General features: G+C 36.3%; 1 protein-coding gene across 1 annotated transcript in view; it reads left to right on the forward strand.

Annotated features, from left to right (window-relative positions):
- PRKN (parkin RBR E3 ubiquitin protein ligase) overlaps positions 1-14,119 on the forward strand; it is a 563,177-nt gene that overhangs the window by 184,373 nt on the left and 364,685 nt on the right. The window contains exon 5 of the mRNA XM_062489014.1: positions 4,596-4,679. Within this exon, the coding sequence (XP_062344998.1) occupies positions 4,596-4,679 (84 nt within the window). The remainder of the gene's footprint in view (positions 1-4,595; positions 4,680-14,119) is intronic.

Genomic DNA, 14,119 nt, shown 5'->3' on the forward strand with positions numbered 1-14,119 from the left:
TTCTTAGACTCAAGAATGAATGATACAAAAATTGCATTTCAAAGTGTTTATCTTGCCAGAATTCCTAATTGTGTTTTGATGCAATTATAGCAATGACATTTAGTAGTACTGTCGCTACAGAAACATTAACATTTTGAATGCACTGTGTTCTTCAAGGACGAATGTCTTTTCTTCTATTTTTGTTTTGAAGGTGGAAAACTAAAATTTTCAAGCGCACTAAGTCTTTTGAAAGTGTGTTAGGTTAGCATTAATAATAAAATACGGCCATGAAGAATGCCAAGAACAGATGTGGAAAAGGAGATTTTTCCTCTTACTAATTTGGAAAATGAGGTGTGAAATAGGGGCTCTCTGGCTGATTGGGGTTTATTGTTGCATTACGTTTTCCTCTCCGCTCATCAATACCAAACAGGCTGAAAACCATTATATTCTACCAGTCTATAATTCCTGCTGGATCAGTGCCTTTTGTTTTAAGAACTTGATCTAACTTTTGCTAGAACAGAAAAAAGAAACCACTGTAGGCTTAAAGCTAGGTATGGTTAATGTTACCAGAAAAGTTAAATGCATCTGTCTGTAGTACAGGTTTTATGCCTATCATAAGAGTTGAAGTAAAGAAGTGATGAACATTGTGGGGGATTGTCATGAAGGAAAAAACAGCAAGTTGTTAGCTGCAGTGTGAGTGAACAGTTGATAGTTGCTGATAGTGTGGAACCGTGCTCCTAGTTCCATGTGTGTGTGCTCTAACATGCCTTTAGTGGAAGATGTCATTTTTATTTCAAATAGTGAGCTGCCTTGTCTGCAAGGTACTCTTGTGTGCTTGGGAAGTATTGTGAGGAAATGATGGCAGACAAGGAGAGCACTGTAAGTTCCTATCAAGACATGCAGTGGACTAGTTTTCTCTTGGAAATGGGAACTTAAAGGTGACTGCAAAATTCCTACTATTATTGCTACTGTTAATAAATAAAATATAGTATCATACTAAGCAGATTTGGACCTGGTATGTGCTACTTGTAGTGGTTAAATTCTAGTGGTAGTCAGCCCTGCATAAATTCATCCCTTTTCGATTTCTTTAAAAAATGCATTTTTTCTAGAACCTCAGCCTTATAAATGGTACTGTGGATGTTTTGCGGTTTTTTCCCTAGCTTGACAATTATTATGCCTTTTTACTGTTTTGTGATTATATACCCAGACCTGAAAACTAATGAGTACTTTGGGCGTTTTCACCTGATATAACTTCAGTGAAGTAAAATATTAATTCCTCTAAGAAGTTTTTTCTTATAAAAATTATAGAATTTTATTCTTATGAAATCAAGATAATTAGTACCAGAGCTGATAATGTACCTGTGGAGCTGCTTCTATACACTCTTTTAAATTTTCTTGGTGTGACTATTTTTTATGTATATGCCGGTGTAGCATCATTAACTTTGAGAATCTCCTATTAATCACACAAGGATGAAGAAACAGGAAAAAACATCATTGTCCCATGTCACCAGTACCAGATTTAAAAAAAAAAAAAAAAAAGACTTTTCCTGGGGTTTGAGTAAATATGTTTCCAAGATTTTTTATTCAAATGAGTGCTCTCCCCTATCCCTTCTTAGATCCCAAGTTTTATAAAGCACACTTGCTTCTTACTTCTCTCTATCTTTTTTTTTAATTTTATTTTAATTCATCTATTCATCTGATTTGGAAAAAGAAATATTTCAATAAATGTGTGTTAATGAATATGAAGGAAGAGGGACAGATGTTAATGAAATATTAACTTGTTGGTCTTGGTTGTCGCTAAAAAGTCAGTGAGTTAGGTGTTATCCTTATGGATTAAAATTCCAGGCCTCAAAAGGGGAAAAAATTACTCCTTTTAACAACAGTGTGACCAGATAATGATAGCAAGCTTAACATGCTGGGGAAATGTAAAAGCTTGAAAGTGTAGGACAAACTGGGATATTTAAATTGCTTTAATGTAAATTATATAATTTATAGTTTCAAGCTGTGATCCTGAGAGTCAACTTCTGGATGCTATCAGGTTATATTCTGGAAAAGTTGATCAAAGAAACTCCAAGAGAAGGAGGACCTGGTTTATAATGTTACTAATGAAGAAGTGATCTTGAACAGTGACAACTGAACTACTAGAAAGCCAAAAAGACCCCATAATTCCAGTACCTTAAATATTAAAATGCAGTTAGGCAGGCAAAACTCCTGAAGTTTCTTACCTGCAAACAGCATAAAAAAAACTGGCATTGAGTCTATTTAAACTGTAACAGGATTAGAAACTGTACAGGTCCATTATGTGATTGCTGTAGACCTGGAGAGTGAGGGAATACAGCTGGCTCATCCTTGCAAACAAACAGATGGGTTCAGTATGGGAGAACCTGGAAAGTACCTACTAGAAGCCTCTCTGTGGGCCTTAGGGTGCACATTTCAACTGCTGTTGAAATGGCTGATGAAATTCAACGTACATCCCTGTTAAGGGATGTGCGCTGGGAAAAATACCCTCCAGATTTTATATATAGGAGATGGATTTTGAGATAGATGGTATATGTAGAAATGAGATCTAGGAACTCTGATAGATAACTCCACCAAAATGCTGCCTTGGTGCTTAGTAACCATCAGCAAAGTAAATTACATTTAATAAGTATTTAGGAGGACTTGAACAAAGTCATAGGCATCATCTTCCTATTCACTGGTCCAATATGTAAGTCATGCGTACTGTGTGATGTTCCTCATATTCCAAAATGATAGAGCTGGAAGAGCTAATAAGAGATAAAAAGTAAAAGATAAGGAACAGCATCTATATGAGAAATGGGAAGGTAGATTACTTTCCTTCCTGAAAAGTAAGCTGCTGTGGAAGGAATGCTAGAGATCTAGATGCAAAGCTTGCAAGCTTAGGTGGCATGGGGAAAAATAAATAAATGGGGGACATCAAACAAAATTTTGAACTACTAAGGGGAAAGCAATTAAAAGGAGGTAGTAGCTCTTTGTGCAGCATCTCAAGGTGGCCTTACTGTTCTTCCTGCTAAATTTCTGGAATGCTAGAACTTCATGAGAGGCCAAAATTCACTGGAATAATTGATGGAAAACTTTATTTTTCAAATGTTTTAAATCATTAATTCAAGGTGGTTCCCCCTGTCCCCCAATATCAAGTATTATTACTTTATACTATCTCCACTGCAGCTGTGTTTACCCAAGGACTCAAAGCTATGATTTACCACCCCTGTGGCTGCCTGCAATTCAACTTATATGTGTTAAAGCTTTTTTTTTTTTTTTTTTTACTTAACTCAACTGCCAGCACTTCAGCTGAATGACATTAGAGAGTGGAGCTCAGTGAAGACCAAGTTGTTTTACCCAACTTTCCAGATAGGCTGGATAAATGTTTTATAACTAAATTCACACTACTAAGAGAATTCCAAAATCATTTCAGCTGTGCCCACAAAAAGCTGAAGAAGTGCCTCATACAGAATTAAAAAGAGATGGATCTAAATGTGACACTGGATTACTTTGTAAATCAACTGTGTTTTAAGTAGGCACTAATTTCACTAATGTGGTTAACATCTTGACTGCCATAATTTCTCTTCTGGATAAAGATTTTCTGCTAATTCCTGGGCACTGATTCTATTCCAAAATCCAAGTAATCTAAGTACCAAATGTTGCCATTTTTGATACCTTAGTTGTTTATTTCTGTTGTGTATGTGGATACCTGTAAACTTCATATCTATTGCTTAGGTTAATTTTATTGTCTGTGAATTAAATATTAATTGGTGTGAAATTAGTATAAGAGGAGAAAGCATATAAGTGTCAATTTTTTTGTGATGCAAAATATTTTTATAAATGTTCCTATATATGCTATTATATATATATAAATTTTCTTTGATCATCCTGTTAATCACACTATTTTGCAGATGTGAAATACTGATGATTTGCAATCTTTATTTTTTTTTGTTTTGTAATACAGTCATAAGTGAACTGTGTATATTCAAAAAGTAATTGTAAAATTTGCTAAGTATTTCCTGTCTGGTTTTTTTTCTGGGTTTTTATATTGCTTTGTTGTGAGAGGTTAGGAGATTTTTAGGTTTCTTTAATAATGAGTAATAAATACTGACTTTAATGTAAATATCCAGAAGTCTAATAATAATTCTCATTTAACATTTTCATGATGTTGTATTACAGCTGCGTAAAGGTCTTATCTAGAGCCAAGAAATGTATTTACAGTTTTTCTAATATTATATTGTACTTCCAACGATTATCTGTTTTCCCTTTTTCCCCCTAGTCAGCTGCAGGCCCGTGTTTAAACAGTGTTGAACCAAAAAGTGAGTTTTTGTAGCTTTTTAATTATGATAAACTCAGTCCCTGTTTTTAGCTGAGAAAATGCCTGTTCACAACTCTGACTTTAGGGTGGAAGGACCACGTGTCCTGTCTGTGACTGGGCTTTACTGGTAAAAATTGTTATATAACCTGAATGATCTCTCTCAGTGTAATCATGATAAAACTGTCTTGCTAAAAATTTAAAAGAAACAAGAGGAGGAAAAGCAGCAACAAAAGAAAGTTTTATATGTTTATTTTTGAAGTAAATTATAATCTTTGTATGCTTTGGTTTTATTTTGAAGGGCCCATCTTGCTGGGATGACGTGCTGATTCCCAACAGAATAGGAGGTGTTTGCCAGTCCCGAGGGTGCACGGGAAACACAGCGGTAAGATTTTGTCAGGTTTCCCCAAGTACTGTGGCACTTACGAGAATAATTCTTTGTAACAATTCTAACCATGTTAGAATTTCAGTAATGAATGTGAACAGACAGGTATGGTACACTTCAAAAGAGCTGTTCAGCATCAGATAATAAATATCTGATGTTTTGCAAATGGGAGGAACTTTGGTCAGATGCTATTTGGAATGAAGGAGAAAATAATTTTATTTCATCTTTTCCACTGAAGTAGAACTCTCAGATTTTTCAAGTATGGTTGAAATGTGGGATGTAGGTTAAATGTGGGATGTAGTATTTAAATATTTCTGTCAATGCTTATTTTGTAATTGGTATGTATATCTTTGCCTTGAATGCTTAAACTTTCCATGTCATATTGCATATCAGAACTTGCATATTGGGCTTTGCCCATAGGAGTAAGTTCTTCATGATGATCACTTTGCAGTTTTTCTCCTGCATCTTTTGTTTTTTTGTTTTTTTTCTTGAAGTGACATAAATTAAAAGACTGAGTAAAAACGAGTGTAGATTTCTCAATTTTTTTCAAAACGTTATTTGTGTACACTTATATCTTTGCATGTATTAGATATTTATAGCATTTAATACTAGAGTCCTAAGACTTTGGGTAATTCCTTCTCAGGAAAAAGCTTAATTTGGGTGTCCTTTCAGGACAGAGATTTTAAAGGTAAATTCGAATTTCCTATGTATAAAAAGATTCTATTCATTAATGATTTGCAGATTGAAGCTACACAAACTCCTTTTTCCAGAGTAGCTCACCTACTCTGGTGTAACTTTCTCTTTGTCTTCCCTAGCGAGTGAGCTGTGAAGTGGTGCTTCCATATAGTTCCAGAGGTGTCTCTTCTTTGCCACAGATGGTGCCAGGAAATATTTTTATCTAACTTTAGATGCTAAATGATTGTTTTAATAGCATGAGATTTATGGCTGAGACCATGCACAGTCAACAGAAACTGAGGTCTGGCAACCATTGCTTTTTTGCTTCGTGGTGTGCACCTTGTAGCAGTGGCTGAGTCACCCAGGAATCACAGAATGTCCTGGGCTGGAAAGACACACAAAGACCACGACCTTGAAAGTGGCAGGTGTTAGACATTCAAATGCTATTCTCTGGGCAGTGCAATTCCCAGTTTTGTCATCTATTGGCAGAATATACCTGACTGATTGCTGCTGCCAACTTACAGCTTTTGTTATCCAGTGTATTTGTGAAAAAGGTAGTGAAATAATGACACTTTTGGCAACCCTGACTGCTGAATTACAACCCATTCCCTCGTTGAATCAATTCTTATTTTTTAAAAGCAGAAAATGAAACAAAATGCCCTCTTTGTGGAGAGAGAAAAAAAACCAAAAAACACTAACCATAAAACTAAAATCTGGTGCTGCCGCAAACAACCAATACCCAGTCAGCTAAGCCCCGTGACTCCAGTTGCTGTCAATCCCACTGGCAAGTTGTATACTTAGCAGAGCCAAGGATCAGTGTTATCTCTCAGTAAGGCATCACTGAACAAATTTCAGAAGACACCCTGTATTACAGAGACATGGTACTAATGTAGCTTGAGACAACCTGAACTACAGGCATGAGGCTGTTACTACAAAAATGTGTCGTTTCTTTATTTCCAAACTGACACATTTTCACTTTATCAGCTACAGCCACCCTATCCAATAGTGTTAGAACTGAACCAGACTGATGTGCAAGAACACCTCTAATTATAATGATTTTTCAATCAGAATTTCCAACAATATCAATCTAATCAAGAAAAACTAAGCGCTTAAGTGCATTTAACTTCTTTTTTTACCCAAGTATCCAGTGGGTAGGTAACCCTGCATCAGACATTTGAATTGAAGGCTTGTTGAGATCCTCTGGTTGCTGAAAGATATCTTTCTTGTGTTTTGGGATGGTTTGTTTTTCTTTAGCCTCAATCACTGTGAAAACACATCTTTACTTTCTGGGAAATCTTCCAGTTTGAAGACTTAAATCACTAAGACTTTTGTTTTGTGTCTTGCTCCAAGTGGGAAATAATAGAGATCCTACAGATGTATTTCCAAGGATTTTCCATTCTTTTCTGCTCTGGTAAAAGTGTCTGACTGCTTGGAACAGAATAAAAATAACCATAACTAAATCATGGGTTGAAACCTCGAAGCTTTTCTTGCCTGTTAGTCTTTGGAAGATTAAGTTGCATTTTATCATTAAATATTCATTTTTGCATTGTTCTGACAAAGTTTGTGGAGCTATGTTTTGTCTCTTAAACAGTTCCACAGCATATGTGCTTCTTTACAATAATATGTGATGAAGAAGCTTTAGGGCTCTTGCTTGTAAATTATCAACAAACTGCAAATACTTCTATTTAAGGGAAAAAAATCCTCCCTTCTTTCTCCCCCAAGACATGTTTCATTTAAAAATTGATTTTTCATAAGTTTTCAATTTCTATAAGCACCAATTTGCAACATACAAAACCACAACGTAATGTGTTTTCCCCCAAAATACTAGTTTGTATGTATTTTAGTATGAAATTTAGTCTCTTGACAGAATGACAGACTTTTAAACTTTTGGTTGCAAAAATTAAAATAGAATAATTGACAGTATGAGAGAACAATGGAAATCAAATTTCAGTTCAGTTATATAGAATTTATAGACGATTTGTAGATGACATAGTGGCTGTGTTAATGTTAAGTGCACTGTGTTCAGTATGTGTTCCAATATGCTCCCAAGCAAAGGTCAGTGTGGGTTTTTTTCACATTAATTGCAGTCATTCAGAATCACTTTGAACTTCTACAGCTTCAAAAAGATGAAGCTGCTATGAACACTTATGTGTCTACAATTGTAGAAAAGTCACTTTTATAAGAAACTTTAATTATATTCAAAAATGGAAGAATCAACTTTAGCTGTTTTAAATGTGGATTTAAACCACTCTTTCAAACTGTTTCACAAATTAGGACCATTCATTAAATGAAAGAGAACCTTGTACTTTTGGTGTCTGTCTCAAAACACTTTCAGTCAGAAACGTTGTATGTAGCTGTGCAGGTGCACTTGGAAACAGGTGTGGAAAAAAATAATCAAGTCCAACTGTTAACCTAGCACTGCCAAGCCCACCACTAAAACAGGTCCCAAGGGTATTTTTGATATAATTTTTGTGGATTCATGTTCATTTTTACAAGCGACCAGAATACCTGTCATACTAAACTCTTTATTTAGCCTTTCTTTATTCAAATCAATTATTACTGAAGGAGTGTTCCTGTTAGACATTTGCAGTTCTCTAAAATACATACAGAATATTTTTCATCATCCATTGAAGTGAATTTCTGCTTAAGGACTTATTCGACTTCCGTATATAAAAATATTACATTTGCTTTCTCATGTGAACTCATGCTTTTTCAAAAGAGCCTCAGAAATAATGCATCTTTTCATAGTGAGACAGAGGTGTAATACCACTGTAAACCACTGGAGTGGTGATTTCATAGAAATCCACTGCACTGCACGTTAGGTCCTCATTTTAGTGAACATGCATCAGTTTCTGAAAGATATTTCTATGTCCCCAAGGCAAATTGTAGGGCAACATTTTTGAACTTTAGAAACCTGTGGAAAAAATTATCATGTTCTGTATGTGTTCTTGGGATTCTCATTTGATGTGCAAAAAGAGTTGCTGTAGACTTGAAAATCTCAGTAATGAAAGGGTTAAAGAGAATTATAGGTCAGATATGGCTTAAACTACTGGGAATAAGGAATAATTAAAATCACTCTAATGGAAATATATCAAACTGAAAGAGAAGTATATTTATATGTCGCTAATGTTAGCTTGAGTTCTTTGTTTCTGATGAAGACTGCATCAATTGTCCTCATAACTGAATAGCATTATCATCTCTGCTCCAGTTACTGGAACATGCTAGGCTTCAACAAACCATTTCTAAAAGAAGCAATAGGATTTCTGTGAACTTTTGGAGTCACCTCTAAATACTGAATTTTAAAAAAAATATCTGTACACCCTTATCAAGCTCATAGTAGTCTCCTTTGCCCAAAACAAAGATTTATATTCCAAGTTTGGTCACTTTGTTCTAATGTTTATTATTCACCATTATACATGATTTTCAATAGCCCAATTCCACTGTATGATACAATAGTCTCACTGTTGTAGGGTATGTTTGAAAGCAAAGAGATTGCCATAGGAAGCATGTTAATTTTTTTTAATTATCTGGCTTTTCTTAATGTTATTCCCATTCCTCTGTGATTTTGAATCTTGCAATTTAATTTTTTTTTCTATATTGAAATTTTTGATCATTTTGCATATTTTTCCTTCCCTGCTTCTTTATTGTCATTAGGTTTGGCACTGAGGACAGCAATATTATGCGTTCTCTTCATAGTCTGTTCCACAGAGAATGTGTGCTCATCGGAAAGTTTGGACTAAGAAATCAAGGGAACAGTGTTCAGCTTGTATGTTTTAAATATGCAGCTTGCTAAATGATTTTTTTCTTTCAAGTGTTCAAAGCTATTATTTTCAAACATCACCGTTCAGATGAAATATGTTTCATTTTTCATCTCATTTTGCTCTGATTAGCTCAGACCTCAGTTTTAGTTGAGAACAGAAATAAGTCCTGTAGCAGTTAAAATATCATGAGCGAAGTAGTAAATGTAATGATGTTATCAAAATATGAATATAGTAAAGGGCTATCATCTCATTATAGGGAAGGTCTGATACATTGCTATAGTATTTATTTGTTATTCTTTTTATACAATGAGGTACTATGTCTGTCTGTTCCTGGAGCCATTATAATCTTTTCAACAACAGTATTATTGAGAGTATTTATTTTTTTTTATTCTGGGATGTTTCTTGATACCAAGAAGCCTTTTGACCTTGCCTTTTTAATTTATTTCAGTGCCATCCATGTTAGTTTGCCTTATGCATTAGAGAGTGATCCAGATAATATATGCTAATAAAAAAACCTCACAGTGAGTATGATGGAGTAGGCGTGCTAATTAAAATACCAGATAATCTTACTTCAGGAAATATTAAATTGATGCAAGAATTCTTAACACAGAATGGTTTTAGTTGGAAAAGACTTCCAAGATCATGAAGTCTAGCCTTTGATCAATCACTGCATTCTCAACTAGGCCATAGCACTAAGTGCCACAACAATCTGTTCCAATGATTACCAACCCCTTCCATGAAGAAATTGTTCCCAGTGTCCGATTTGAGCTGCCCCTGGCACAGCTTGAGGCTGTGTCCTCTTGTCTTGTCACCAGTTGGCTGGGAGAAGAGGCAGACCCCCACCTGGCTTCAAAACCCTTTCAGGGAATTGTAGAGACAATACGGTTGCCCCAAGCCTTTTCTTCAGGCTAAACAATCTCAGTTCCCTCACCCATTATGACAAGTTCTTTATCCAGTCTTCATAGATTTCTAGTATGGCCTCAGTTGGAAGGCACTGTTCATCTTATTCCAACCTTCTCACCGTGGGCAATGACGCCTTCCACTGGACCAGGCTGCTCAAAGCCCCATCCAACCTGGCCTTGAACACTTCCAGGGATGGGGCATCCACAGATTCTCTGGGCAACCTGTGCCAATTCCTCACCACTCTCACAGTAAAGAATTTGTTCCTAATATCTAATCTAAACCTACTCTCTCTCAGTTTAAGTGTTCTGTCACGACATTCCCTTTTGAAAAGTCCCTTTTCAGCCTTCTTGTAGGCCCCCTTCAGGAATTGGAAGGGTCTTCTAATGTCACCCCAGAGCCTTCTCTTATCCGGGATGAACAACCCCCAATTTCTTAGCTTGTCTTTATAGGAGAGGTGCTCCAGGTGCTGATCATCTTACTGTCTGTGCTGGATCTGCTCCGACAGGTCCATGTCCTTCCTCTTCTGGGGTCCCCAGAACTGGGTGCAGTGTTCCAAGTGGGACATTGTGAGGGCAGAGTAGAGGGGGAGAGTCTTTTCCTTTGACCTACTGATCCTGCTGCTTTGGATGCAGCCCAGGATAGAGGTAGCTTCCTGGGCTGTGAGCATACACTGCTGGGTATCTTCTCATCCCCCATGTTTTTCTCACCAGGGCTGTTCTCAATCTGTTCTCCTCCCAGCCTCTGCTTGTACTTGAGACTGCACCTGGCCTTGTTGAGCTTAATGAGGCCCCTCTCAAGCCTGGATGGCATCCCTCCCCTCTGAATGGCAGCCCTTTCCTCCAGCCTTTCAAAAGCATGGCAGAATTTGGTGTCATCAGCAAAGTTGCTAAAGGTGTGCTCAATCCGGCTGTCCATGTTGGCAATAAAGATGTTAAACTGTGCCAGTCTCAGTGCCAATCCCCAAGGGATGCCATTTGTCACTGATCTTCACTTGGGCATTGAGGTATCAACCATGACTGTATAAGTGCAACCATCCAGCCAATTCACAGAATCACAGAATAAGTAGGTTGGAAGAGACCTCCACAATCATCAAGTCCAACCTATGGCCTCACATCCCAACTAGACCATGGCACCAGGTGCCACATCCAGTTTGGTTTTTTTTTTAAATACATCCAGGGATGGTGACTCTACCACCTCCCCAGGCAAAACATTCCAATACTTTATTATTCCTTCTGTGAAAAACTTCTTCCTGATATTCCTTATCCCCCCAGCAGTCCATCTGTCAAATCCATCCCTGGCTAGTTAAGAAACAAGGATGTTGGGAGTGAAAATGTCAAATGTTCTGCATTTGAGATCACATAGTTGATGTCAATTAATCCTCCTTCACCCACCACCACGGTAGCCTCTTTGCAGAAAGCCACCAAATCTGTCAGGCACCCTTTTCCCTTAGTGAAGCCATGTTGACTGTCGTCAGTCACTTTATTTTCCATGTGCCTTAGCACAGTTTCAAGGAGGATCCACTCCCTAATCCTGCTGGGGCAGAGATGTGACTGACTGGCTTGCAGTTCTCTTTTCCCCTTCTATAAATGGGGGTTGTATTTACCCTTGTCCAGTCAGTGAGCACTTCACTGGACTGCCATGACTTCTCAAATAAGATGAACAATGGCTTAGAAATTTCATTAACCTGAGGACCCACAGATGCATCTCATCAGGTCCCATGGACTTGTGCAACTTCAGGTACCTTAGATGGTCTCAAACCTGATGTCCCACAGTGAGTAGTTCTTCATTCTCCCAGTCCTTACCTTTGCCTTCTGTGATTTGATGGGGTGCCTGGAGCATTACCATTGAAGACAAAAGTAGTTATTGAGTACCTCATACTTTTCCATATATGGATGGGAAAGATGCTCTCTTAGAGGAGATTTATTCAAATACCATACAATGCAAATTTGAGAGTCTTTCATATCTACCAGATTCTCTGACCTTTGCTTCTACTATTTAAGGGCTTTGTCATTTTATGCCCAGTGCTGTGGCAAGTAAAAAGAATAAAACATAAATTCAAGTTAATTAACAAGCAGACCAGACCCATTGCTGTAGTTTGTTTTCTTTTCTATTTTGTGATACAAGAAGGGCAAACAAACAATTTCAGAGATTTTTTTCAAATACATTTTTAAAGCCATTTCTCTTCACAAACCTATTTATTCACCAAATTAAATAATACGGCACTGTTTTATAGTAGTGATGCCACTGGTGCAAACTATAGGAGTGATACACTGCTTACATGTGTTGATATCCAGCTGTTTAATTAAACAATGTAACTATAATGCATCCTGAGGTTTCCAGTTTGGCTGATTATCTACAAAAATCTCAGTCATTTCAAGTTGCTGCCTCACTGGACAGAATGGCCCTTTCTCCTAATGGTGTGACTTCATTTCTGGCTGCTTTGAAATGCCATATCATGTTTTTTTTTCTCAGATGAGCTGTTTTTGTGGCTTTGTCAGTGACTTTTAAGTTTCATTGTTCCTACTCTCTCAGATTTTGGGCCATCTGTAGTACTTATGAGTAGTTACTTTTTGCCTTCATCCAGATATTTAAGAAATGTTTTTAATAGCATAGGGCTAGGAGATGATCACTGGAAGTCACCTTGAAAAACAGATACTGGATGATTCGCTGTGGGAAATTACATTTTGAAACATATCAGTTAAGTTTCTCTTACACTGATCTCATAGCGTTCTAGTTTCTTAATCAAAATGTCAGTACCATATCAAATGCTACACATAAATCTGGGTAAATTCCCACATCGCTATTATGATGTTCTTCTAAATTTGTATCTCATAAAAGTGTCAGGTTAGTTTGAGAGAGTCAGGTTACCATAAATCCTCATTGATTGGCATTAATTACAGATCCCTCTTTTATTAATCAATCACCATATTAGCTATGTATTTTATGTAGTGCTGGTGTCAGGTTTCCATACTGAAAATTGCCCATAAAGTTGCCCTAAATGATGACATAATGTGGTTCTGTTCCTGTAAAGCTCTGTATTTTAAACCCTCTCTAAATGTGGGTGGTTTTTTATACCCATCAGTGCATTTTTAGAGGAGTAAAGAAGAGGTGAACAGTACTGAAAACAACACCTTGAGGCTTTGGAATAACTTGTGAAAGTGCTGTGATTGTATTTTGTTGATTTTGGTTAGGCCTTTAAATTTATATACTTCATAGCCATTAGAGATTGACAATATTTACTTCAAATGCTTGATTGTGAAGACACACAGCAGTTGACTTACTGTGGTATTTAAACATTTTTTAATGTGTTTTGAGGTTCTTTCCATTCTTGCTCCAAATTATGTGGACTCTACATTTCTTTTCAGATTCTTCTTTAGGAAACCATAATTGGATCTTCTTTTAACACATATTCTCAAAGTAACCTCATTCTGAAGTAGACTAATTTTTCCTTTATAAAAACATTCTGTTATTTTGCTTCTCAGTTCAGAAAAATCAATGATAGGTGAAAAACTGAATTATAAAATAGAATTAATTCTATACAGGGACAAAAAGCAAAATTATTTATCTTGGAAATAGAAGTAAAAGCTTTTATAATTAAGATTTCTCCCCTTTTTTGTTTGTTTTGGGTTTTTGTGGTTTTTTTTGTTTGTTTGTTTGTTTTTTAAAGTGAATACTTATTCAGTCCTCATCAGTGGAAACACAATATTTCTGCAGTATATTGGCTGGTTTTTCATGGGCCACAGACTGTGTCTGTATCAAAACCCATTAGTAGCACACTTTAGAGGTATGATTTAGATCAGTTGTTTTTATATATTAATTATGCATTTTTCTTTTTTTTTACTATAAAAGTCTTAAAACTGAGACAAGCAAACTCATTGAAACTGTTTATCAGTTTTCACATCTTGCCAATAATTTAAAATTGCTAATAGTTTTTCTGAGCTGAACTTTTCATAAAAATGCTGGCAAACCCAAAGTTATTTTTGCTCTGTGCTGAATGGTCTCAGGAAATTTATCTCATCTTTCCTGTATTGATACCACCAATTTTATTTGCATGTGTGGAAATGCCATCATTTTGTAAAAGATCAAACAAAAAATGTTGAA

Source organism: Cinclus cinclus, chromosome 3 (assembly GCF_963662255.1).
Source record: "Cinclus cinclus chromosome 3, bCinCin1.1, whole genome shotgun sequence".
Classification (NCBI taxonomy): domain Eukaryota; kingdom Metazoa; phylum Chordata; class Aves; order Passeriformes; family Cinclidae; genus Cinclus; species Cinclus cinclus.